The sequence below is a fragment of the Telopea speciosissima genome, chromosome 2, assembly GCF_018873765.1.
Source record: "Telopea speciosissima isolate NSW1024214 ecotype Mountain lineage chromosome 2, Tspe_v1, whole genome shotgun sequence".
Classification (NCBI taxonomy): domain Eukaryota; kingdom Viridiplantae; phylum Streptophyta; class Magnoliopsida; order Proteales; family Proteaceae; genus Telopea; species Telopea speciosissima.
Window position 1 is genome coordinate 19,979,479 of NC_057917.1, and position 24,123 is coordinate 20,003,601.

At 37.3% G+C, this 24,123-nt stretch overlaps 1 protein-coding gene and 1 long non-coding RNA gene across 2 annotated transcripts; both read right to left on the reverse strand.

Annotated features, from left to right (window-relative positions):
* Positions 1-1,677: 1,677 nt before the first annotated feature.
* Positions 1,678-22,685, reverse strand: LOC122652864. The gene is made up of 4 exons (XR_006331657.1): positions 22,518-22,685; positions 22,163-22,171; positions 2,512-2,515; positions 1,678-1,688 (listed from the first exon to the last, which is right to left on the reverse strand). It is a non-coding gene; the product is annotated as an uncharacterized LOC122652864 (long non-coding RNA).
* Positions 13,252-19,278, reverse strand: LOC122652863 (NAD(P)H dehydrogenase (quinone) FQR1-like). The gene is made up of 4 exons (XM_043846743.1): positions 19,156-19,278; positions 18,881-18,974; positions 18,491-18,756; positions 13,252-13,679 (listed from the first exon to the last, which is right to left on the reverse strand). Exons 1-4 carry the CDS (start codon positions 19,182-19,184, stop codon positions 13,439-13,441), a joined length of 630 nt encoding a protein of 209 aa, XP_043702678.1. The 5' UTR covers positions 19,185-19,278; the 3' UTR covers positions 13,252-13,438.
* Positions 22,686-24,123: the final 1,438 nt, after the last annotated feature.

Genomic DNA, 24,123 nt, shown 5'->3' on the forward strand with positions numbered 1-24,123 from the left:
ACATATCTACCGTAAAGGCCATGTCTGGTCTAATACAACTCATTGCATACATGAGACTACCAATCAGTCTAGAATAATTCAACTGGTGCACGGTGTCACTTGCATTAGGTTTCAGCCATTTGGTATAGTCATAAAGTGTCTCAATTGGTTTCCAATCATTGTATCCTTATGTGGAAAGTAGTTTCTCAATATAATGAGTTTGGCTAAGAGTTATCCCTTGCCTATCAAAACTTACTTTCATCCCAAGAATAGTGTCTACTACACCAAGATCTTTCATGTCGAATTTTTTGGACAAGGTTGTTTTAATGTCACTCACTATAGAATGATCAGAACCAAGAATCAACATATCGTATACATACAAGCAAATAATTGTAACCTTATTTGACACAAACTAAAATTAAATACATTTATCCCAGTTACTGGTATGAAAATCAAAGCTCTTTACTGTTCTATCAAACTTTTCATGCCACAATTTATGTGCTTCTTTAAGACCATATAGAGATTTGTTCAACTTACAAACTCTCTTTTCAAAACCCTCTTTGACAAACCTTTCAGGTTGATTCATGTAGATTTCTTCCATTAGATCTCCATAAAAGAAGGTCATTTTCACATCCATTTGATGTACAACATAGTGCTCAATAGATGCCAAAGCAAAAAGAATCCTTATCGTCGTAAAGTGATAGACCAGTGAGTAGATATCAAAATAATCTATCCCACTAACTTGAGTATAGCTTTTAGCTACTAAGCGTGCTTTATATCTGGCTATAGATCCGTCAGGATTAAGTTTCTTCTTCAAAACCCATTTACAACCTAACATTTTAGCCCCTTTAGGCAAATCAACGAGTTGTCGAGTCTTATTCTGCATTAAAGAGCTCATTTCTTTATCAATGACTTCTTTTCATAAAAGTGAGTCTGTAGACCTCATTGCTTCCTTAAATTTAGATGGATCAGCCTCTAAATGGTAAGTCACAAAATTCTCACCAAAATTCTTAGGTCCTCGATCCCTAGTAGAAACACATCTAGACTTTGATTCAGGGAGCATTGTGGGAAGAGTGTCAGAAACAACTGGTTCAGATTTCAAAGTTGTTTCTGTAACCATTCCTGTCAGACCTGATAAGGTCATGCCTTTATGAGAAATTTATCCTAAAAAAACACAGCATCCCTAGATTCTATCACCACATGGTTGAGAGATCCAAAAAAATAGTCTGCAGCACTATCTTCTGCACATCCTATATACATACAAGTGTTGGTTCTAATTCCCACCTTAGGTCTCCTAGGGTCTTGTATCCTTACATCAGCGATACCGTCCCAAGTTTTAAGAGTATCAAATCTACAGGGATGGTTATGCCAAATTTCATGAGTAGAAGTCAACTTAGAGTGTGGTAACCTATTTAGACTGTGATTGGAAGTCAACACTGCTTCTTACCAATAACAAGCAAGCATGCCAACTGTCAATAACATGGAGTTTAACATTTCTGTCAATGTCGTGTTCTTACATTCAACTATGTCATTTGATTGAGGTGAGTAAGGAGCAATAGTTTCAAGTATTATGCCCTGAGAGGTACAAAATTCCTTGAACTTTGACAATTTATATCCTCCTCCTCTATTACTTCTAAGTCTTTTAATCTTTAAGTTCAACTGATTTTCAACTCGGTTCATGAAAATTTTAAATTTTTCAAAAGCTTCATCTTTTGATTTTAATAAATAAATATGACAATACCTAGAAAAATCGTCTATAAAAGTAATTAAATACTTCCGATCACCTCTGGTAGTGAAACTTTTAAAATCACAAAGGTTAGAATGTATTAATTCAAGAAGTTGTGTACTCTTGGAAACCGAACGGAAAGATTTTCTAGTAATTTTGGTTTGAGCACACACGTCACATCTGTCAAATTTAATCAAAGTGTCTAATGGCATATTATGAGTTTTAGCTAGTTTGAGCAATTTTCTATAGTTCACATATCCTAATCTGCAATGTAATAATTTAGGATCAAACAAAATTTGAACTAACTTGATTAATTATCTCATTTGTTAAACTTAATCTGTACATGTCATTAACTAAATAAGCACAACCAAAATAATGAGAGTTAACAGACAAAGTTACTCTACCACCATGAAAAGAAACACACATGTCAGCATCAAATAATAGGCTAAGTGAAATTAAATTCTTTCCAAAATCAGAAACTACTTTAATATCTTTCAAAATTCAACTCTTACCTGAAGACAAGACCAAATTTACAGTTCCTTTTTGAGTTACCTCCACTGATGCTCCATTGGCAACTGTAGCTGTCTCTGCTACATTGGCTTTCTCAATCAGCAAATTTCTGTTGTTGCACACATGACAAGTTACTCTAGAATCCAACCGCTAATCTGAAGAAAATGTAACCTAACCCTTTCCAACCATGGCAACAAAATTTGTAGGCTCAGTCTTATCCACCATCATGTGGACTTCCTTCTTTGGTGTGTCAAAATCTCCCTTTTTAGGGTGTTTACACTCAGATTCATAGTGACCCCACTTACCACAGTTGTGACACTTGCGCTTCTTTTTAAAAATAGCATTTTTAGCCTCCAACTACTTTGGTTCACTTTTAGGTGGCTTGGATTTCTTAAGAAATTTCTTGGGATATGTAACAACTATGTTAGCAGCTGACTGTTGTTGTTTAACCACCTCTAAGTTATTCTTAGTCCTATTCTCATCTTCGATTCTAATGAATCTCTTGAGATCATCCAGCCCCACTTGCACTTTCTTTTTATACATCTTAGTTTAAAAGAATGTCAAATCAAAGGTAACTTAAAAATAATAGCACCAACAAGGAATGCATCACAAACAGGTATTTTTTCTAGGTTTAATTTAGACTGTAAATTCTCAAGATCAATTACTTGAGGGAGGATTGCCTTATCTTCTTAAAATTTAAAGTCCATGAACTTATCCACTAAGTGAGTTTTGGATAGTTCCTCTTCCTTAAATTGGACATCTAAAGTATCTCATATCTCCTTTGTAGTTTCAAATTTACTGTAAGTTTCTGTAAGTCTATCTGACAAGGAATTCAGCAAATAATCTTTACAAAAGTCTTCATCACCGAGCCATTGAGATTCTTTAATATCAATGCAGTCTTTGAAAATATTCGTTACAGTATAGAACACATTCAAATATTTTAGACCAAACCGAGTCTTCCGTTTCCATGCATTGAACTCAGATCCTCTAAAAGTTTCCAATTTGATCATCTCAAACGAAACGACAAGTTTCTCCATCTCAAGATTGCTATAATTTTTTTTTTAAAAAATATTTAAAACAAAACAATCGCACCTGGTGAGAGAAGAAGCGGAGGATACCGACGAATCAGACACAGCAGGCGGGGACTGGATGGTGTTCTACGCTAGCGCTGGTGTTGGCTGCAGGGCTGTTGGTCGCTGCCGCAGGTCGTGCCGATTGGTTATGAAAATCGAAACCAAAAAAATAATAATAATCTGAAAAAGGTCTCTGCACACGCTTCTTCTTTTTTTTTTCTTTTAATCAACCAAAAAGTTTTGTGCAAAACTTTTTGGCAAAAGACAATTTCTGCAGACTCTGCTCTTGTCCCTTTTTTTTTTTTGTAATTTGAAACAATCAAATCAACCTCTAACTTAAAAAAAAAAGCTTAAAATGACTAATCAAAGCTTTTCCAAAGCTTTCTGACTTGCTTTTGTACTTTTTGTAATTAATTAAAAGCTTTGAAGAAAAGCTTCCTGCCAACATCCTTTTGGCTTCTTTTTTTTTTTTTTTTAATTGAATCAGTCGAGGGAAAAAGGCTTTTGACGAAAGCTCTCTTACAAAGGCTTTCTGCAAACTTCCATTTGTTTTGAAGATAAAACACCAACAACCGTGATGCCAAACTCCAAAGCGGATCACATAAAATATTAAAACCCCGAAGCCGATCAAACAATACCAGAACCATGATGCACGATCAAAGGAAAATTCTGCAGAACCGTGACACACGATCAACAAGCCAGAACCGAGATTCCAAAATCCGAATAGGTTTCGCATGATCGAGGAGAACACCGAAGCCAATCTTTCGGAAAAAAAATAAATAACTATTGCTTTAAGATTGTTAGAGTTTAAGCGCAAGGTTGCTTAAAGCAATACACCCTGTATATTAAGTTTGGAATAAACAGGTTGCTGCCTCCAGCTAGTATTTATAAGAATGACTAAGGTTTTAGGTTAGATGGGCTCTATCCAGTGGGGCCCACCACAACCTTATTCCTTATTTAAGTAAACTTATATTAGAACGTATAGAATATACCCAATCATTTGTGGTTCATTTCTTTCCTTGGTGACATTTTATACAAACAAGTTAACAATAGCCATTCCAGTTACAACATCTTGGTTCTTGTCGATAACCCACTTAGATCACACACACTACCATTATAAAATTGAAAGATGTCTTTAAATTTTGATGAAAGATGAGAAATATGCCTTCTGTTAAAGAATTAGGTAGAATCCGAAGTAGTATTCATTTGATATTCTTACGTTTGTTCTATTGCAGAAGTGTATAGTTGGTACTGAGATTCAATATGCATCTCAATCATCTTGTCTAAACTTACTTGGTGTGAAGGGTTCAGATTAAGATTCATCTGGATCAAATGCAAGCTTCTTGGGAACCATTGTAGCTAGCTCCATGCTTACTAAAGAGCTATCCCTCATGTCTACTCTTGAAGCTGGGAAGCTTGTTAAGAGCCACATGAATAAAAACTTATCAATCAAAGACATCTACAAAGCTATAGAGTTGAAGTTCTATCTGGAAAACCTGGTCAACTACAACACTTGGGAGGTCGTTTTCAACAAGTAGCCTAATTTTTTAACTTAGTCGTTTGATTTCGTTTGTCCCTTTTTCTTTCAACTTTCTACATATACATTTTAGACGTCATTTCGTATTAACGTGATAATAAATGAAGTTTGCCTCACTTTTATTTCTTTCCCCTATTCTCCATTGAAAGATGGAAAACATTTATAGCTCTCTACGAATTGTTAATGAATTTTTTAAATTGAATCTTGTAATATCTGTTCTGTTTGTATGTTTTATATTTGACAGATTTTCTCTCTCTCATTGGTTGGCTAGGTCTTGGCTTTTATTATATTTTGAAATATAATAAACCATTCTTGGCAGTGATTTCTTCTTGTATGCTAGGTTTTAAATTCCCATTTTGAATTGGGGTTCGGAGTTCTTGAATCTAGACCTTCTCCTGCATTTAAATATTAGCAATATGAACCTATATCAATATAATTCTTATGAATCCTCTTTTGGTTTCAGATCAAGCAGATTTGTAATGTTTCAAAGCTTCCAATGTGCGATGGCTGGTAAAAACCTTTACAAGTGATTAAGCTACAGTACTATTGTTGTTGTGGGAATGAAAATGGTGTCTAAAGGCATCCAGAAAGTCCTTGACTACCTCCATAACTATTTCCATGAAATGGATCTCATGGAAATATAGGGTTAGATACTTATCCTTGACTTTTGCATTAAAAACAACTGACACTCATAGAAACCAGTCTGGTTAATCTGATGGAGCATGCTTAAATTTCATTGACTCTGCAAATTTGGGTGATTGTTTCTGAAGACTTCATTAACTAATGTATTTGTAACTAGGACTCACTCACAATATCTATAACAGAAGAGAAAAAAAAAAAAAAAAAAAGAATCCCATCAATACTTAAGAAGTGTTTTATCATCCTTCTCATATCCATATCTAGCTATTCAGTCTTCATCTTTTTTAGATATTTTGTTCCAAATTGTTCAGGAATTTTATGTTCAAATAAGAAGCCAGTTGTACTGAATTGGATTAAGGGGCATGGAAAATCTGTAATCCGTGACATGATTATCAAAGAAGAGATGGTAAGGAAGGTATTCAAAATCAATGTCTTTGTACTTGTAGAGCTTAATATGCTCAAGAACCTAGGATGGATTGGCAGCGACCAAAGCTCTGGGTGGCCTCAATGCACATGCAAGCAACATAGTCACTGTTATCTACACATCAACTGGATAAGATACAGCCCAGAATGTTGAGAGATTTCATTGCATCACCATGATGGAACCCCTTAACGAGTGAAATGATCTACAGATCTCTGTGACCATGACTTCCATTGAGGTACATGGTCATTCCCCATAGCCACCAAATGTTATTTCTTTGCTTGCTGGCATTTTATACAAACAAGCTAAGGCGAGAGATTAGAATTGCAACATCTTTGCTCCAGTCTTTCATTACCGTTTTAAAATTGGAAGATGCCTTTAAAATATGAGAAAGATGCCATTGTTAAAGAATTATATGGAATTTGAAGTACAATTCATTTTCTAACCAATAAGTTTATTAGGTGTGGCTGGTGGTATTTATTCTTCAAGTAGGAATGTGGATCATTCTCTACATCCTTTGTACATAACATGAATCCATAAAAGTGAACAACCGCTAGCTTAGTTGGTTGGAGGCTTGCCAGTTGAAGTGCATGCCCCCCCCCCAGGAGGTCATAGGTTCGACTCGCTTGGTCACACTTTCTCCCTCCCCCCTCCCCCCTTGATAGTTGTAGGTTATATTGGCTTGTCTAAGCCTTCCCTTCAATTGGTACTTGTAGTTGGCCTATTTGCCTTGGCCTAGCGCCCCCCCCCCCCCCCAAAAAAAAAAAAAAAAACATGAATCCATGAAGTGATGCAACTACCTATTCCTTATGATTTTCTCAATAATGATTTAATTTCCTCGATATTTTTCCTCTACGGGTATCTTAGGGGATCAAGGTCTAACCTGCAAAAAAACAATACTTCTTTGTGTATAAGATCAAAATTACTAATAATTTAGTTCGCCTTGTTCAGCTTCTTTAGGAGGTATTAGATCATCACAGATGACAGTGGGAAAGTTGAGCATGTTTGAGTATAGTTCAATGTTGCTCTTTGATATGAACTTTTGATGTTGTATGTCACACCCCTAGAAAGACTAGACCTGGTGGGGCCCATGACACCGGATCTAACTGGGGATCGTGCAAGCAAAGCTTAAATAATTTTATTAAAAACATATCATGCATGGATCTTAATTATTGATGAAGTTTAAAACTTCAAACCTAACATGGTAAAACCATTCCTTAGATCCATAACAAGATAATTATCAGTCATAGCAGGACATCAAATTAAAAACCATTAAAACTTACACCCATTCATTGGGTGGTAACACTGTTGGCATCAACTCTATTTAATACAGTCATCCTTAAGAGGTACAATTCTCAAACATCTATAATAAAATGTTTAAAAAACATATCATAGACCTTAGCTAAACTTCCAAGAATAGCAAGGTTCCCTTCAATCCAAGTGATCCTGCTCGATCACGATTCCCTTTCCTTTGTCTTTAGCTCCTTTCTCTGTAAAAACATTTATGATAATGGAATGAGCTTGACAGCTCAGTAAGCAAGATAAACAACTATTCATAATCAAACATACTCTTTATTTTCATCAAAACTAGGGTAACATGCATCTTTTATTATTTTCATTTTTCTTTATATCGTTCACATGATACTCATTTAACATTCTTAGCCTTAATCTCAACTCCTCATTGGAAATGGTTTTATTTCCTGTCGGGCCGTGTCTTGACTAAAGTCTCAATGCCTCTCTAAGCTTTTTGTGTCGGGTCATGTCTTGGCCTTAGCCTCAATGCCTCTCAAAACACCATTAATTACCATTCCGAGTCGTCCATTTACTTAGGCTACATTTTACATTCTTTCTTAAACATTTGACTTACATTATGTATATGTGTACCTTTCCCTTAATCACTCCTAGCCCGATCTTGAACATGTGAGTAATACATAGGAGCATAACATAGTTGTGAGGCACAACATAAGCATGAATATTCAATTCACATGCACAGTTCATAAACCATGATCATGCATCTATCTAAATCATATTCTCAATTGCACATATAATACTAATTATCATTTTCTTCTATAATTAAATAAAACTTTCACTTCCATTCTAACATACATATCTTCATATACTATGCATACAAAAATTTATAAGTTGCATAATAACACTCATTCATTTGTTCATTTGATCATTCAAAAATATATTTATTTTATAACCATAAATTTTAATATGATCATGTATCATTACTTACCGTTCGACGCTTCCAAGACTTCCAAACTTTAATCCAGTTCAAGTAGTCCTAACTCCATAAATACCTTCCTGTTCAAAGCTATTTTTGAGTCATTTCTAGAACACCTGGGTTAATGATTCCTTCATAGAAAAATTATGTTTTTGAGTCCTTTAAACATAGAATAAAAAATCAGGTCATTTTCTTTTGAAATGACCAAATTATACCCATTTTACTGAACTAAGGTCATTTTGCCTCTGTACCTAGAATTCTACCCGGAAGTTTACGTACCCTGACTTTGCATACAAATTTTCCCCTATTTAGGAGCAAAATCTGTGATCGAATCCTTGTCCAATATTTCCCCCCATATGTCTAGTTTCCAACCCAACTTGAATCATTCACTTTTGATTTATAACGAAGTAGATATTCCCTCTGGACTGACCAAAGGTCATTCTGCCAGAGCAGGGTATCCGAATTTTAATGGGATAAAACAAGGGGTAAAGATCGGAGGTCTTAGCCTCACACCATTGCATCTATACCATCATAATTTTAGAATACCATGGTGTACGATCAAAATCTCATAAATCTATAAAATGAACACTTATGAAATCTAGTTAGATTATACAACAAGAACAAACAAACAAACTTACCTTCACAAAGTCGGTTACACATCTATGGAAATCCAACACCTTTTTAGATTCATTATTTTCCTTAATCCTTTCTTCAAGTTCCAAAGGTTCTTCACAAAGACCTTCAAATTTGCCTTACAATTCTTTCCATGAATCAGTAACCTAGCATTAGAATTATATAATCATGCTATTACACTAACAATCCTCTAAAACCCACTCTTAAGAACAAAATTAAACTATTAATATAGATAGGTTTTCTTACCTTCAAAATTATATGCATGGGATTCCTTCTTCTATTAGAGCCTTAATCCTCCAATAGCCCCTTCAAAATCACCTCAGAAACCCTCAGCTTCACAATCTTCTAGCCATTTTCCCCTCTTTCTCTATTCTCCCTTCTTTCTCTTTTTTAGCTAAGTGAATAGAACTAAAAATGTAAATTTTCTTCTCCATAAGGATTATTTATAATCCATGGCACTTTAGTAAATATCAAGTCTCCATTTGAAAATATCCAAAAAACCAAGTCAAAAATCTAAACCCTAATCCTAACATCTAATAGTGTTCAAGGATACAAATATCTAGCTATAGTCTTTTACTTAAATACCCTTAGTTCCATTGCTAGGTTAAAATTAACTCAACCCAAATTCACTTAAATTAACTCAAATTAAATTCACTTAAATTAACTTAAACTAAATTCACTTAAATTAACTCAAATTAAATTCACTTAAATTAACTTAAGATAAATTCACTTAAATTAACTCAAATTAAATTCACTTAAATTAACTCAAATTCATACATAAAATTAAATCAAATCAAATGAACCTAAATGAACTCAAATTCACAAATGGGCCCACAATCAAACACATTACATTCTAGGCCCATAAATAAAATAAAAACCATGGGCTTTAACAGAAAATCTCATGAGGCCCATACCTAGCCATTAATCAAGAATAAACCCATGAACCATTTTAACACAAGTAAAAATCATAATTACAAGAGAATTCTTACCAAAATCAAGCAATATCATACAATAGAATTGATCTCCTTCCATCCAGTCCATTCACTCTATAAAATAAACAATAAACTAATGTTAAAAGATAGTACTTGGGTCGGGGTATTACATCCTCCCCTCCTTATAAAAATTTTGTCCTCAAAATTGACATACCTTAGTCATCAAACAACTGGGGATACTTTTTCCGCATGTCGGACTAAATAATGCAAAGAACCAAGAAAAAGCTTCTTGAACCGGTATGCATGAAGATAAAACCAAGAGAGCAAGTATGGAGCGAGAGAGAGAGAGAGATTTTAGCACATAAAAATCATGTGTTTTTGAGCTAGAGATGACTCCTACTTATAGACAGAAGGAGCCCCATGAGTGCACCTCTACGAAAGGAGTTGTCATTTCAGAGGAGACCGAAACTGACACCAGAAACACTGTGGTCGACACCACTTCACAAGTGACTGGTATCGGCGACTAGATGACATCAAAGGACGTTGGTTACCTTCCTGCCAACATCGGCCAGAATGGCCTACACATCGGTCAGAGAACAAACCCTGTCGTTTTTGTCTCAGATAGATACCGACATGTACTGTGTTATGACCGGCTTCATTTGCATCCCAACCGACATCGAGCAAAAACCAAACGACGTCAGTTAACACAGATTTTAATTTGGTTCAAGTTGGAGCAAAAAAAAAAATATTTTTATATATAAAAGCCTCGCCCCGATATGATCCGATGCACACGTGTGTGTGAAAAGCACTCCGGACATGAGGGAGGAGAGATACCTCTCTTCAAGGAACCCTACCCTTGTAGTTCCCGTATATTAACTTCTCTGGTTTCTCTTCCACTTCCAATGTTGGATTAAAAGTCCTACACAAAAAATGACAAGCTAAAACAACTCCCAAGAAAACAAACCTTGAGGAGGGAAAACATCAAAACTAAAATTTCAAAAAGAAAGAGAATTTTTTTTACAGGGCCGAGTTTCCCTCCACCCACAGTGAATGGGATCCCATTCACTGAGGGGCGGGAATGGGTATCGGGAGGGTATTTTGGAACATACCAAAACCGTAGGAGGGGTTTGTGAACGCTAGGATGGTGAGTGAACCGTCCTCTATGGTGGAGGAAAACTTTGTCCTTTTTTGAAACTTTATTTAAATAAATTTAGTTACAACAATAAACCCATTACGGATTGGATAAATCTCCTACCTGAGACTGAGATATATGATATATGTACATGTATCTGACTAGCTTTCGAACTATCTTGATATATATCAAAAAGCCAACTTTTAGAATATGGATTTCTCTAGATGGATTCGAACACGGATCTAGTCTTGATTTTAGGCTATCCATTTACACTCTGTTTTTTTTTTTTTTTTTTGGGTGAAAAGGGAATTTATTGACATGTGCACAACCAAGGGCTTCAAACTCACCTCATAGAGTCGGTGAAGCCAAGTTTTGGAATGTGGCCAATCTGTCAAACACATGATAGATAGGGCCTTTCGAGCCGGACCATTTACACTCTTAATAGAAAGCTGATAAATAAAAACTAAGCAATGGTACGTTTATAAATAGAAAAAAATTGACTCAACAGAGCCAGTTAAGGATAAAGAAATACTGCTATTTCTTCCGGACTAAAATATCATTATTATCAAACATCTATCCAACTTGTTGAGATAGACAGCTCCATTGAGTGGTATAGGCGTATAGCTCTATTGGCGAAAGCTTAGCTCTACTCTATTCAAGTGATTCTATCAAAGCGGTCTATTTGAGAATGTTCCTTTTTAATCATAATTAGAGATGTTTTCTTATATCTGATATTTTTTTTTCAAACAAATCGAAGAACCAATGGATCAAACTCATCATTGGTCGGAACTAGGGCTGCAACAGGGTCTGGTTGGGTGGGCTTTTTAAAACCCCAGCCCAACCCTGACTCCTCATGGCTAGGCCTATGCTCAACCCGACCCTGACTCAAGGCCTGAAAAAACCAAACCTAACCCACTCTTGGCCCGGCCGGGCTGATCCTATTTGGCCCTGATTATGGGGAGGGGAAGGGATAGATGCATGGGTTGAGCTGGGCCGAGGAAAAAATTATCAATTTTACATAAAATAATATTATAATAAAATATGCAATATCACTTATCACCTTCATATATAATATATTATATAACTAAATGTGTGTGATGTTTAAAGTTTATGATATGTATAGGAGAAAGTTCTCTGTCCGGGAGTGTGGCTTACATCAGCACTCCCATGAGTCTATCTATCTCTTCCCCATATGAAAAGACACCTTTGTCCCCTTGTTTTGAGGATGTAGACCACACTCCCGGACAGAAAACTAATTCTCATATATATTATATCAATGTATATTTTATAATATAACTTCAAACAGAGTCCGACTGGACCAGGCCAGGCTTAGCTCAAGGACTCAACTCAGGCCGGGCCCGACCCTGACTTAGATCCAGAAATTTCCAACCCTAACCTGCCCTCAGGGCCAGGAAATCTCAGCCCAGGCCTTGTTCGGACTCAGGGCGGGCCAGGATGGGTTCGGGCCAACAGGGCCAAACTTGCACCCCTATTTGGTCCTTTTCCTTCACGGCATGGCCATGCCTGCCAGGTCTCTCTCTCTCTCTCTCTGTTGATCATTCTGTACAACACAAGACATTTGGAAATTTCTCAAATTCTCTAGAGATCACTTCAACAAAGAATCATCAAAGTCTTATTTAGGAGTCTCCAAATCTTCTTCAACTTTAATCCACTCGAAACATGATTTATGAGGGAGGATAATTCCACTTGAAGGCTTGTTTCAAGGAGAGAATTCATACCCTCATAGCCGATTGCACGCGAAGCATGGTGTTAAGAACCTATTCGACCAGTGCCATAGATGTGAAACATGTCATTCTGACCCTTTCATTATGGTGTAAATAATCAATAGAGTTCATAACTGCCATAAGTTTGTAGAACCAAGAAAGCAGAGCAAACAAATAGAAAACAAATGAAAAGAACTAAGCTGCACCACATAATCTGGGTCTATTGAAGACATTACTCTAACATAATTTATCCAGAAAGTGAGGAATGAACAAAATGCTGCAGAATAGATGTAATTCCAATTCACTAACCAGTGTTCCAACAAATCTATATATCTTAAAAAAAAAAAAAAAACAGAGGAATTAGATCATTCAGCCCTTGCTGTGGCAGTTGAAAAGATATGGCTACCTGTTCACAGTCAAGAGAAAACAAGGGTTTGAATTTCCCAACGACAATCAGATCATCCAGTACTCTGAGACAATGCATTCACACTTTCTCACTACCCTACTGCAACAGCTACTGTATATATCATCCTAGGTGTGGACTGCAGTCCAATTGCATTTCCAAAAAGCTTCAGAGATGCACAAACACCACATTTGAAACAGCCCAAGCAACCCCATGGCTTTATTTCATCTTTGGTTCAACATATTTAACTTCAGACAACCCCCTTTACTGCAAGGTCACTGAATCGGTCCCAACTTTCCCAACTAAAAATTTTCATTTGCATTCCAACAAGCATGAAACCAACTCATTCATAAGAACCAATAGTATCATGAAGATGTAACCTTCTCACCCTCTTCTTTTGAGGAATAATATATTTACATTTTAGTATCAGAAAAAGAAAAAGGAATAAAATAATTACATTGTTGTAACATTCTACAAACTTCATCTTTAATATACGGTATTGTCACACCATAGGGGTATTATCTTTGAGCTTTTTTGCTATTTCAGCAACATACTTACCCTGGTAAAATGCTTGTTGGAGCTCTAGTTCTGTGGGCTGTCGAGATCCATCTCCTGCATAAGTCCCAGCACCGTATGAAGAGCCACCCTTCCATTCATTCATCTCAAACATGCCACTTCCAAAAGTGTACCCAATAGGGACGAAAAGTATACCGAGATGTGACAACTGTGTTATTGCGGTTAATCTGCAATATGGGAAAATAATCTATACTTCATATACATATCAAAGAAAGAACATTACAATGAAGGCAGAGGAGGGGGGAGGCAAACAAAAATAACCAGCGTCTCTACTCCCCAGTGTAGAACCAACTAGTTACTAAAACCTTCCAAATGCTCGCAAAGATTATTAAAGTAGAAAATAGAGGAAAATGTAGACGATTAAGAGAGAAAAATAATATGCAAACTAATATACAAAGTTACAAACAATACCCATTAAGAATAACTTTAGATAGTAACAAATGAGCATGAGAAGCACAAATGGAACAGACATATCAAGGAATCTCCAATGGTTTCATACACTTGGAGTTCCTCAGAAGGAAAAAAAAAAAAATACTCACGCTCTTAAACTTCCTATATTACCTGAAATTGTGTGTGTGGGACAAGTGGTGATCCTTAGAATCAGAGTTGTAGTAAGCTGTCTTCTGTTCTAAAATATGGGATATAATGGAAATTTAGACAACAGAGCTTTTGCCAAGAACATATCAAGTTTTCTGCACGATTACAAATACCCATGGTGGGTTGATCTGTATATGTTGCCTTAGGTAGCAGAGCCCATGAAGAGACTGGTCTTTCAGGAACCCGAAATGGGTACAAGAAATGAAGGGATTACAAAACATCGTCCACATACAAGACCAATTTTGAAAAGATGAAGTGTTTTCGTGAGTTTTGGTTTGTAACAACCAATTTTGAGAAGATAAAGTGTTTTCATGAGTTTTGGTTGGTTATGACCAGTGCCTTGAGTCATGGCTTGGCAGGTTCTAATCTAAAACTCTCTTCCATTCTCGATAGGAATCAGAAGAAGACTTGATGTTTAAAAAGGGGCATACCCAGTGCGCAAGGCTTCCACCACTGCGGGGTGGTCTGGGGAGGATCATAATGTATGCAGCCTTACCCCCACTTCGCAAAGAGGCTGTTTCCAGAGACTCGAACCCGTGACCACTTGGTCACAATGGAGCAACATTACCGTTGCACCAAGGTCCACCCTCAGAAGAAGCCTAGATGTTTCTGTTACAAAAATTAAGAGAAAAAGATGCTCTTGACTTTTGATACAACTTAGGACATGGAAACACCTCAGAGTACCATGACGATGAGGGGGAGGAGTCCACAAAAGATAATAGATCATAAATATTAGCACAATTTCAAAAATAAATAAATAAACTAAAAATTAACCATATTTAGAAATAAAGGGACTATTGTATGAAGGCATATTTAATTCACCTTAATAAAAATTGGGACCTAGAAAAATGAAAAACAGACTTCCTATTAGTACTAAAAAAGAATCCTGGTTACCCAAAAAAAAAACAAAAACAAAAAGAACTCCTAAATTAAAATTGGACTCAACGGATGGAATGAGATGGGGTCTACTATGGGGGTTCAGATTTTTTTTGTTGGGGGGGGGAGTTTATAACTTCAACCAAGTCACCAAAAGTAAAAGTTGTCAAAAATTAAAACAAACCTTACTAGCAGGGAATCACCCATCTAACCCACCCCATCTCCAGCCATATTGCACTTTATTCTTGAACTCTTAACTATTCTTAACTATGACACACACCCAAAAGACTTTCAGACTTCATATGTGCCATTCCGGCTTCCTCCAAATCCACCTCAGCAGTTCATGATAGTTTGCATCAACAATAGTGTACAAAATTCAGCTAGTTGTAGGGTATCTCCATCTGGATCCTTCTGTTTGTCATCAAGCACTGCCGGTCCGCCCCATCAGGTTGCACTGTTTAATTGTTATGGGGTTACCAGAAAAGGGAAAACCACTACTATTGGTTGCCAGGCTCTCAGATAATTGATCATGACAACTCCACCAAGACAAGTTTTTAATGTTCCTTAAGCATCTAAAAGCTAGTTATGACTAAGTAGGAGAGAAACCAAAAACACGAAATGTGTCCTGCCTCCTATCAAGCTGTCTATGATATATATGATGACGGTGATGGCTATCATCCACTAAAATTTGATATTCTAATGCTTTACCAGTTGATTAATTTGTTAAGTCAGCTCTGTTCAGAAGGTCCAGCAAGCAAAATTTTGAGAGAAACTCTTGCAATCACAACTTGAACAAGTCTAATTATCATCTTCATGCTTCATGCTTATAGGATTTGCGACCCCTTGATAATATCCATAGCTTCCCCAAATTGAGAATTTTGTTCTTCTATATTTAATTCTAGGATGTCTGAGACCATTGATTACTAAAAGATTAACCTATAAGCAACAATAAACTGAAGGGATGTTCACAAAGAAAATAAAAATAGAGCCATAATAATCTAAAAAAGTTGTACATACGGCAATAAATTGGGTGAGGGGTGAATTATCAATTTGTTCACCCACATCAAAAGTTCCAATGACACATATATATATTCTAAGCACCTAGAAACACCCTGCTGAGAAAAATGCAAGCTAGAAAGCATTCATGGAAACACTGGAAGTTTTAGGTAAGGACATCCCCTGAATGCTGTTGAGTATCTATGGAATGCTTGTACCATCCACACATTAAGGCTGTGATTGGAATGCATTCGCAGAACATGTTCAAGGTCTAGAATGTCTTCTGGAATCATAAAAACATTGTTGGGTAGGCGTTCCCATTCTAAATCATTAGAATGGGCATCATTCTTCTGTGCTCTCATTCTTGCTTCTTGCTTCACTTCAACTCATGGAGACCAGTGAAACACTTACATGGTGATCTCGTATCCCAGGACGTGAAACAAAGCTTCAGAATCGGCAGCATCAATTCCGTTGGGAGCTTCTACGACCAAGTAGCGTTATTGGATATCAGTTACTGTTTGAGATCACTTGGAAAGGTCTTGGTGCTTTGGGGATTCACTGCAAGTCTTTGGTTCATTTGAAGGCAATTACTTGGAAGAAACTCTTGGAGATGATAAGTTCTTACTCTGATGATTAGTCTCTGTCTCTGATTTGCCATGGGCATCTTGAATAATCTCTTGAAGCCACCATCAAACTTGGAGAGTTAATCTTCTGATTGGACCAGGTACACTAAAACGAGTTTAAACTCTTCGACTTTGATTTAGAAGGCCTCTGTTATGAGCAAACTTTGCACAGCTACTCTCTGTTGTTCCAGAACACATGATCTTGACGGAGTCTCTTCAGTCCCACTAGGAGATATATGGGCAGAAGAAGGAAGATGACTTCAATACACAGAAAGTGTTTTAGGGGACATGTCTGAAAGCATTGATGGAGAAAGCTACAGACTCCAGCAGTGTTGAAGCGTGAGAAGAGAAATATAAAATTGAAAGGAACTGAGTTAAAAATGATAATGGCTTTCCAAAAGGTCCATAAGACAACACTAACTTAGTAAGATGGGTTAATAGGTTTGGGAACAGGCTAGGTAGGAGGAAAAAAGAAACAGGATGGACTAAGGGTGGGAGTAATTGACCCTAGAAGACCTGGGTTTGAATCGTGTTACAGAGTCACAGTACACGGACAAATATAACAGGGTATGAATTAAGAACGACCAACAAATATTGCCCATGAGGTGTTTGATGAAATGTGAGTATTCTACCATTAAGAATCCATTTTAGCCAAACATATATCCAAATGGTGTTCTCATTTTCAGTTAAGAATGCACTCTGTTATAAGAATGGAAATACACATTCTCAGAATGGGAATGCATACCAAACACAACTAAGTATGCATCACTCTCAACTTGCTTAAATTCAATGCAAGGATGTGAAAGCCACACTCGAAATGTGGTAGTGAAGAGAGCCATTTCAATGGCTGGTTCTCCAAATGGAAGTTTTAAATGGGTAGGGTTAGAGTCTACCAACCATATATATCATTTCCTTATCTAGTCCCATTTCTAGATGGCAACACACATACGGTTACCAATCTAAGCTTATGACTTATCTTCTATGTAGAGTTTATATTCTTATCAACCTCTGTAATGTACAAAAAGTAGGGTTTTCACATTGTATTTATATATATGTTGTCTGAGATTACAGACCATGCTAATAACATTAAACCATGATCTAGCAGAGTCCAAGGATGGAGAGACAAGGTAAGCTGTTTTTAAAGCATTCAAGAAGCACCAAGAAGAGACACGATACAACCTAGATAAACTCAAGAAAGAAACACTCTATTAGCATTACTGGAGAAGAGGGCCTCTAAGAAAATAACTTCCATGGTGAGGTGGGAAGGGGAAACACTGGGAAGGGATAAGAAAAATAGAGACATTATTTTTCCCAGACTCCAACCAGCACAAATGGAATTGACAGAAACCAAAACCATTTAGAAATAGCAAGAGTTTGCAAATTCAGAAATTGTCAACAAAGATTGACATGGAATAGTCCTTTCAGAAAGGCCAAAAGACCTGTTCATCTCTCCTTTTACTCCTTGCACTTCTTGTATGGATGTCTTGTTGCACCCTAGCAAATTTCGCTCAGCAACTGACTGATTTCATAAATACTGATGCAAGAAGTTGTACACACTATGTGATGCAGAAACCGTTAATATCTAAATATAGGAGATGGGAAATAGTCAAACCCAAGTTCCCAAACAGGGGAAAGAAAAAGAAAAGACTTGAAAAATCCTCTGCCCGCAGACTAGCACAGAGACAGGAATCGAGAATCACTTAAACAGAAGATAGATTCTACAAATCCTCCTCTAGCAGCCTAGCACAGAAAAGTATGGAACCCAGATTGGATAACAAACCAGAGGCGGTGATTGCAACAATATCTATATCTTAGGGAGGATTTGAAGTTTGAACTTTCAAATGAAAAAATGTAAGGAAAGGATAAGAAAGAGAAATGGGACGCACGCAGTATTCTCCTGGCCACCTCCATGGAAACCGGTGCTCCAGAAGATGCCAGCAGGTTTGCCAGCGAGGGCCTGAGAATCGCCAAGCTCATGGGTGCCATCAAAGAAAGCTTGGAACTGGGCCGCCATCATCCCAAAACGAGATGGAAATCCAAAAAGAAAACCGTCGGCGTCGACAAGTTGTTCGGGGCTTATCACTGGCACATCCTCTGCTTTTGGTGGGGCCTTCATCTTCTCCAATACCCGCTCCGGGAGCGTTTCAGGTACCTGTTCCATCACTCCATTCCAATCAATTTTTTTTTTTTTTTAAGGGATGAATCAATGAAAGAAATGAAGGAAACAAAAAAAGCCCCCTTCTTCCTCTTGAATCACTGTCAACAACGCTGCTCACCTGCCAGAGCATGGCTTCCACACCTTGAACACTATTAGCTCCTCGATGGACTTCCCGTGCCATGATCCCCACGTGACTGTACAAGGAGTAGTAGCTGCAATGAAGAGGACATGAACACCATTAAGAATTCACGTCACTTGTATAATCAAAGAATATCAGAAATTGAATTACCAACAACAGATGAAGGAAGAGGGAAAGAGGAAATCCAATTTAATCTACTCCTTCGAAAAGAGAAAAAAAAAAAGAGAACTGTAGTTAGGAAGTTAGCTACCCACATTACGTAGAGCTTCGTGTTGTTGGCCATGTCTGCAACAAGATCGTCGATGGGGATAACCACACTTAGCCTGAGTTATGCAAGAAAGCTGAATGCAGAGAGAGAGGGAAACGCCGAGACGGAGATCGAACTCTTATATAAAAATTCGGTTGGGGAACCTAACGAGTTGGGAAGTTAGGATAATGATATTGTGATGTCGGGACTAGGGGGCGTTAGTAACGTTTACTCTGGATTCTTCATATTTTGACACGTGTTCAAGAAAATAAGATCATCGGAGCTTGGTCGATCCGGCTCCTCTCCAGAAAACTCAGCGTCCACGGAGTGCCCAAGGGGCACATAAGGGTGAATTGTTCGGCACATATTTCGGCGCATGTCTAGGGATTTGTGCAGCACAGCCCAACAACTGGATGCACCTTGAGCATGCTGGGTTCTCTGAGGGGAGCTCAATCCCATGGGGAAAGCGGCTTTATCTCATTAGTTCTTCTACACGAATTTAGCTCACCTCCAGGGAGCCTAGCATGCCCAGAGTGCATCCAGCTGTTGGGCTGTGCCGCATACATTCCTAGGCGTGCACCAAGATATGAGCGATACAACTCAACCGTTGGATACCCCCTGACCGCTGGGCTCCCTGGAGACAATCCTGATCCCTTCTACACTGCAATAACAAAAGATCATATAGATGTAAGGATGAAAAAAATAGACAATCATGTTATAACTTTTTTTTTCAGTAAAATATTCTTATAAAAGGTAAAATAAATTCCGTATAGGATAGCTAAAGATTTTTTTTTATTTAAGAATATGATTGTCATTATCATGTGTAACGCTGGTGGGAGATAAGAGACAAGACTCCACCAGCCACGGACTGGAGAGAGGTTAGACTAACGTACACGGATTAGATAGGGCTTTCCAAGTGAGAGAATCTGCTATCGAATTGAAAAAAAGATGATAGATATAAAATATCTGCGATAATTGGTTCAATGGAGATAACGGCTGCTTTGGTTTTTTTTTTTTTGGGGGTAGAAAGGGCTGCTTTCGTCGGGTCTGGAATGAAGGACACTACCCTGGCATTGTCTGACTCTACAATGATGTCCTCGATACAAAGGGAAATGGATTCTAACAAACTAGTGCGATCTGCAAGAGCATTCCCCCAAAGTGAGATTGTTGAAGCACGCGATCTTAAATTTCCCAAAGATGGGATGGCCGGCAGAGTTTCTGATTACAAACCCAAGCCCGCTCAAGCCGTTGTTTTGGATTAAAGAGGCATAACAGTTAAGAAACAACATAACTATGACAGTAATATATATAAATTTTTTTTTGTTATTTTTTTTTATGAAACAAAAATAAAAAATATTTGGATAGTGCACCACATTTTGGATAGCAAAAGTGTTCCAAAAGTGTATTTTCATCCTCCCAAGTGCGATGCATTCCAAACGTAAAATTTAAGTGTTGGGTGAACGGTTGGATTCTTTAATGTGGTGCAGTGGATAGTGCACCGCACTTGAGAAAATTAATTTCCTCCAAGAGCCAGCATTGATGGTTGCTCTCGTTAAACAATTTTGCTAAATTGCCAAAATCTGTCCATATATCTAGGTCTTTGAATTCCAATGTTACGACCCCCTTCCAATCCTTGTTGGAAGCCTCTAACTTCCGCTTCTTGTATACATCCTATTATTCCAAAAAATCCATATATTCCCAAACAATTTTTTGTTAAAAGTAATAAAAGATGCCCATCCTGACTTCCCATTTGTAGGGTCAAAGCTAAGGGTGTAAATCAATTTGCAATCGATTTATTTGGTTTGATTTCAATTCAGTTTCTAGAGGGTGTTGGTGTGATCCGGAACTGAACCGAGAACTGAATCGATTTTGAATTTGATACTCAATTGAGCCTGCTCAGTTTGGTTCGATTTCAGCTTTCAAAATTGAATTCTTACACGATTCAAGTATGGTTCCTATACTTTGTCGATGTACTATGATATATTACACTATAATATTATATTATAATATAGTAGTATTATAAGATCTAATACTAATATTAATAATATATACTATAATATATTAGTATTATAATGTATTAATATACTATACTGTACTAGTATCCAAATTCAGTTTGGTTTCAGTTCCAAAATTTGGCTCTAATGCTAAAATTAGAATCGAACTGAACCGAACTTGGTTCATACATTTCAAAACCGAATTGGATTCAAATTACATTTGCTTCGATTTGGTTTGATTCCGATTCCAAATTGACACATTTAGTTAAAGCTACCATGACATCATGATAGATCCTATGATGGAAGGTAAAGATAGTACTTATTTAATGGCAAAGAATCAGTAAAGGATTAGGTAGGCTTCCTACCAAATCTATAAAGGTTACGAGCATGCCATATAAAATAGGAAGCCACAGAGGCAATAGCAAAAATCCAATGTACATAAGTAGACAAAAAAACTTGGATTAAAAATAAAGAAACTCAAGCAGTGTTTGGTACGCATCTTAATCGATTTCATGTTCTCGGTTAATATAAACAATTATTTTTATCGCCCAAAAATGCGTACCAAACACAGTTTCAATATATACAGCATAGAGGTATCATGGAGGCGGCCTTCAATCCTAAAATCAATGGCCCAACAAACCATTTATATTTAGAGAATATACAAGAAAAAATAAGTGGCAATCCATCTCATCTGCCACATGACAAAAATCACAAGTGAAATCAATTGGATTAAAAGATAACAATTTTATGCTTTGTTACTGAAAATACCCTTATTGTATAGGTTTCGAGCCAAGGGTCAAAAAAAAAAAAAAAAAAAACACTTTTATGGATCACTTGGACAAGATTATATGGCCCCATTATTTTATTTTATTTTTTATAATAAAAGAGTTTCACACTCTCCGATTACACATGGGTTTTTTTTTGGTTTTGGGTAAGGATACACATGGGTTTACATGTGCATTAGGTTTACCCGGTCTACCGCGGTTTCTTTGTTATAAATTAATAAATTTTGAGCTTGACTCTTCTCTACTCTATGGGCCACTTGCATAAGATTCTATGGCCCCATGGGTTACAGGCGGATAAAGCTCCTCTCCAATTTTTTAATCTGGAAATTCCAGGCAGTGCCACTTTTCCTGTGCGATACATGGCGTAAAGAGATTCTATGGTAGAGATTAGTTTGTACCATTTCATGAACCACTAGCCATCGGGTTATGCTAACCGGAATAGTACCCAAACCCAAAAGAGGAAATTAGACGGAAAAAAAAAGTACAGAAAGGAAGTGATTATTTTCAAACCGTTACTTTCCCTCTCCCTCTCTTGCTCTGTTGATCTCTTTCCCTCCTTCCCAACATTAGAGAGCTTCAAGGTCTGAAACCAAAACCCAATACTACGATTCTTCTTTAACATCCAAATCCCTGACCAGTTCCCCTACTGGATTTCCTGCGTACTTTTATCGAAGCAGGAGGAGCTTTAGAGGTGGAGTAGTGGCCATGGCTGCCCCTGGCTCTGTTCAGAAATAGGAGGAAGAATGGCAGGCTATTCTCTCCCCGAAGCAATTCCGTATTCTGTGCCAGAAGGGAACCGAGTAAGAGACTCGAAATTTGAGCTTTGATTTTTTCAATTTGATCTTCCTGTGTTCATGTATTTCGGACCTGGTAAGTAGTCAATTGCAGAAATCCATTTGAAGGAGGGACGGAGATGAAGTGAGAGAGTCATGGTTTGAAAGTATTTCCCCTTTCTGCTAAACTTTTTTTTTCCTTTTTTTCCTCGTTACCACGTTTTTGGGTTTACAATCCACTCGGGTTCAGCTTCATGAAATGGTGCAAACTAATCTCCACCACAAGATCTTTTAACGCCAAATGTCACACATGGAATGTGGCACTACCGGGAATTGCCAGATTAAAGAATTGGAGAGCATCTTTGTCCGTTTCAGGCTTTCCAGTCCACATGGGTTTACATGTGCACTAGGTTTACCTGGTTTAACGCAGTTCTGTGTTAGCCCATGTATGCTCTTCATAAATATACCTGATCGTGTGGCCTCTGCAGTATAACCAATGAGATAATGCGCATGGACATCAATATGGATATGATTTTTTTTTTAATTTTATAGGGGTGGGATGGTAATTTCACATACTTCTGTGTTGAGACATAGGACTCATGCAACCAAATTGTGTTCTTTTTCCTTAAATAAGTAGAGAGAAGGGACAACATCCTAAATCTACTAAAAGTGCACGAGGCTCCCACTACTACGGGGTCTTGGGAGGGTCATAATGCACGCAGCCTTACCCCTGCTTTCACAGAAAGACTGTTTCTAGACTCGAACCCATGACCACTTGGTCACAATGGAGCAACCTTTACCATTGCACCAAGACCCGCCCTCTAATATCCTAGATCTACTAGATAAGAAAAAGGGAAAAAGAAGGCAGCTTGGTTGCACTCCCTACGCCCAGACCCATGGGTGGCAAAATGACCACCACACCCCCATATTGGATGCTTAGGCGTACGTTCCCATTGCTCCCCTACTTGTTTTATAATATTTAAAAAAAGAGTTACAAAGAATGACTCTGAACATACTCAGGGGTTAGAAGTACAAAAAATGGAAGGGCAACCCCACCTTCTCAATGCCATCAATAGGGTTGGCTAACCTCAAAGGAAACTATGAACTAAATCGATATCTGGGTATTCCCAGAATAACATTTCTAATCTCTTCTTGAATATAAATAGGAAATTTATTGACGGATCCTGATACACCTAAAGTTCCAGCTTCTCTTGATAGTAAATCAATTACTGGATTGAATTCTCTAAGACAATAACTATTCTCATTCTGATAACTGATAGATAAAAGAAGTGGTTGGACACTTAACCACTCTTGCCAAAAAAACTATGGAAGCACAACTTCAAGTCATATTCGTTTCAAATATTTGAGAAATCTATCTCATTGAGGAAATGAAGACCTCTGATTAAGGCATAAAACTCAACCG

Coding starts and splice junctions, on each gene's coding strand:
- LOC122652863 (XM_043846743.1), bottom strand. CDS start 19,184: ATGGCCAACAACACGAAGCTCTACGTAAT. Junction 18,975..19,155: donor AACACGAAGCTCTACGTAAT/GTGGGTAGCTAA, acceptor TCTTCATTGCAG/CTACTACTCCTTGTACAGTC. Junction 13,680..18,490: donor GGTGGCCAGGAGAATACTGC/GTGCGTCCCATT, acceptor CCCATATTGCAG/ATTAACCGCAATAACACAGT.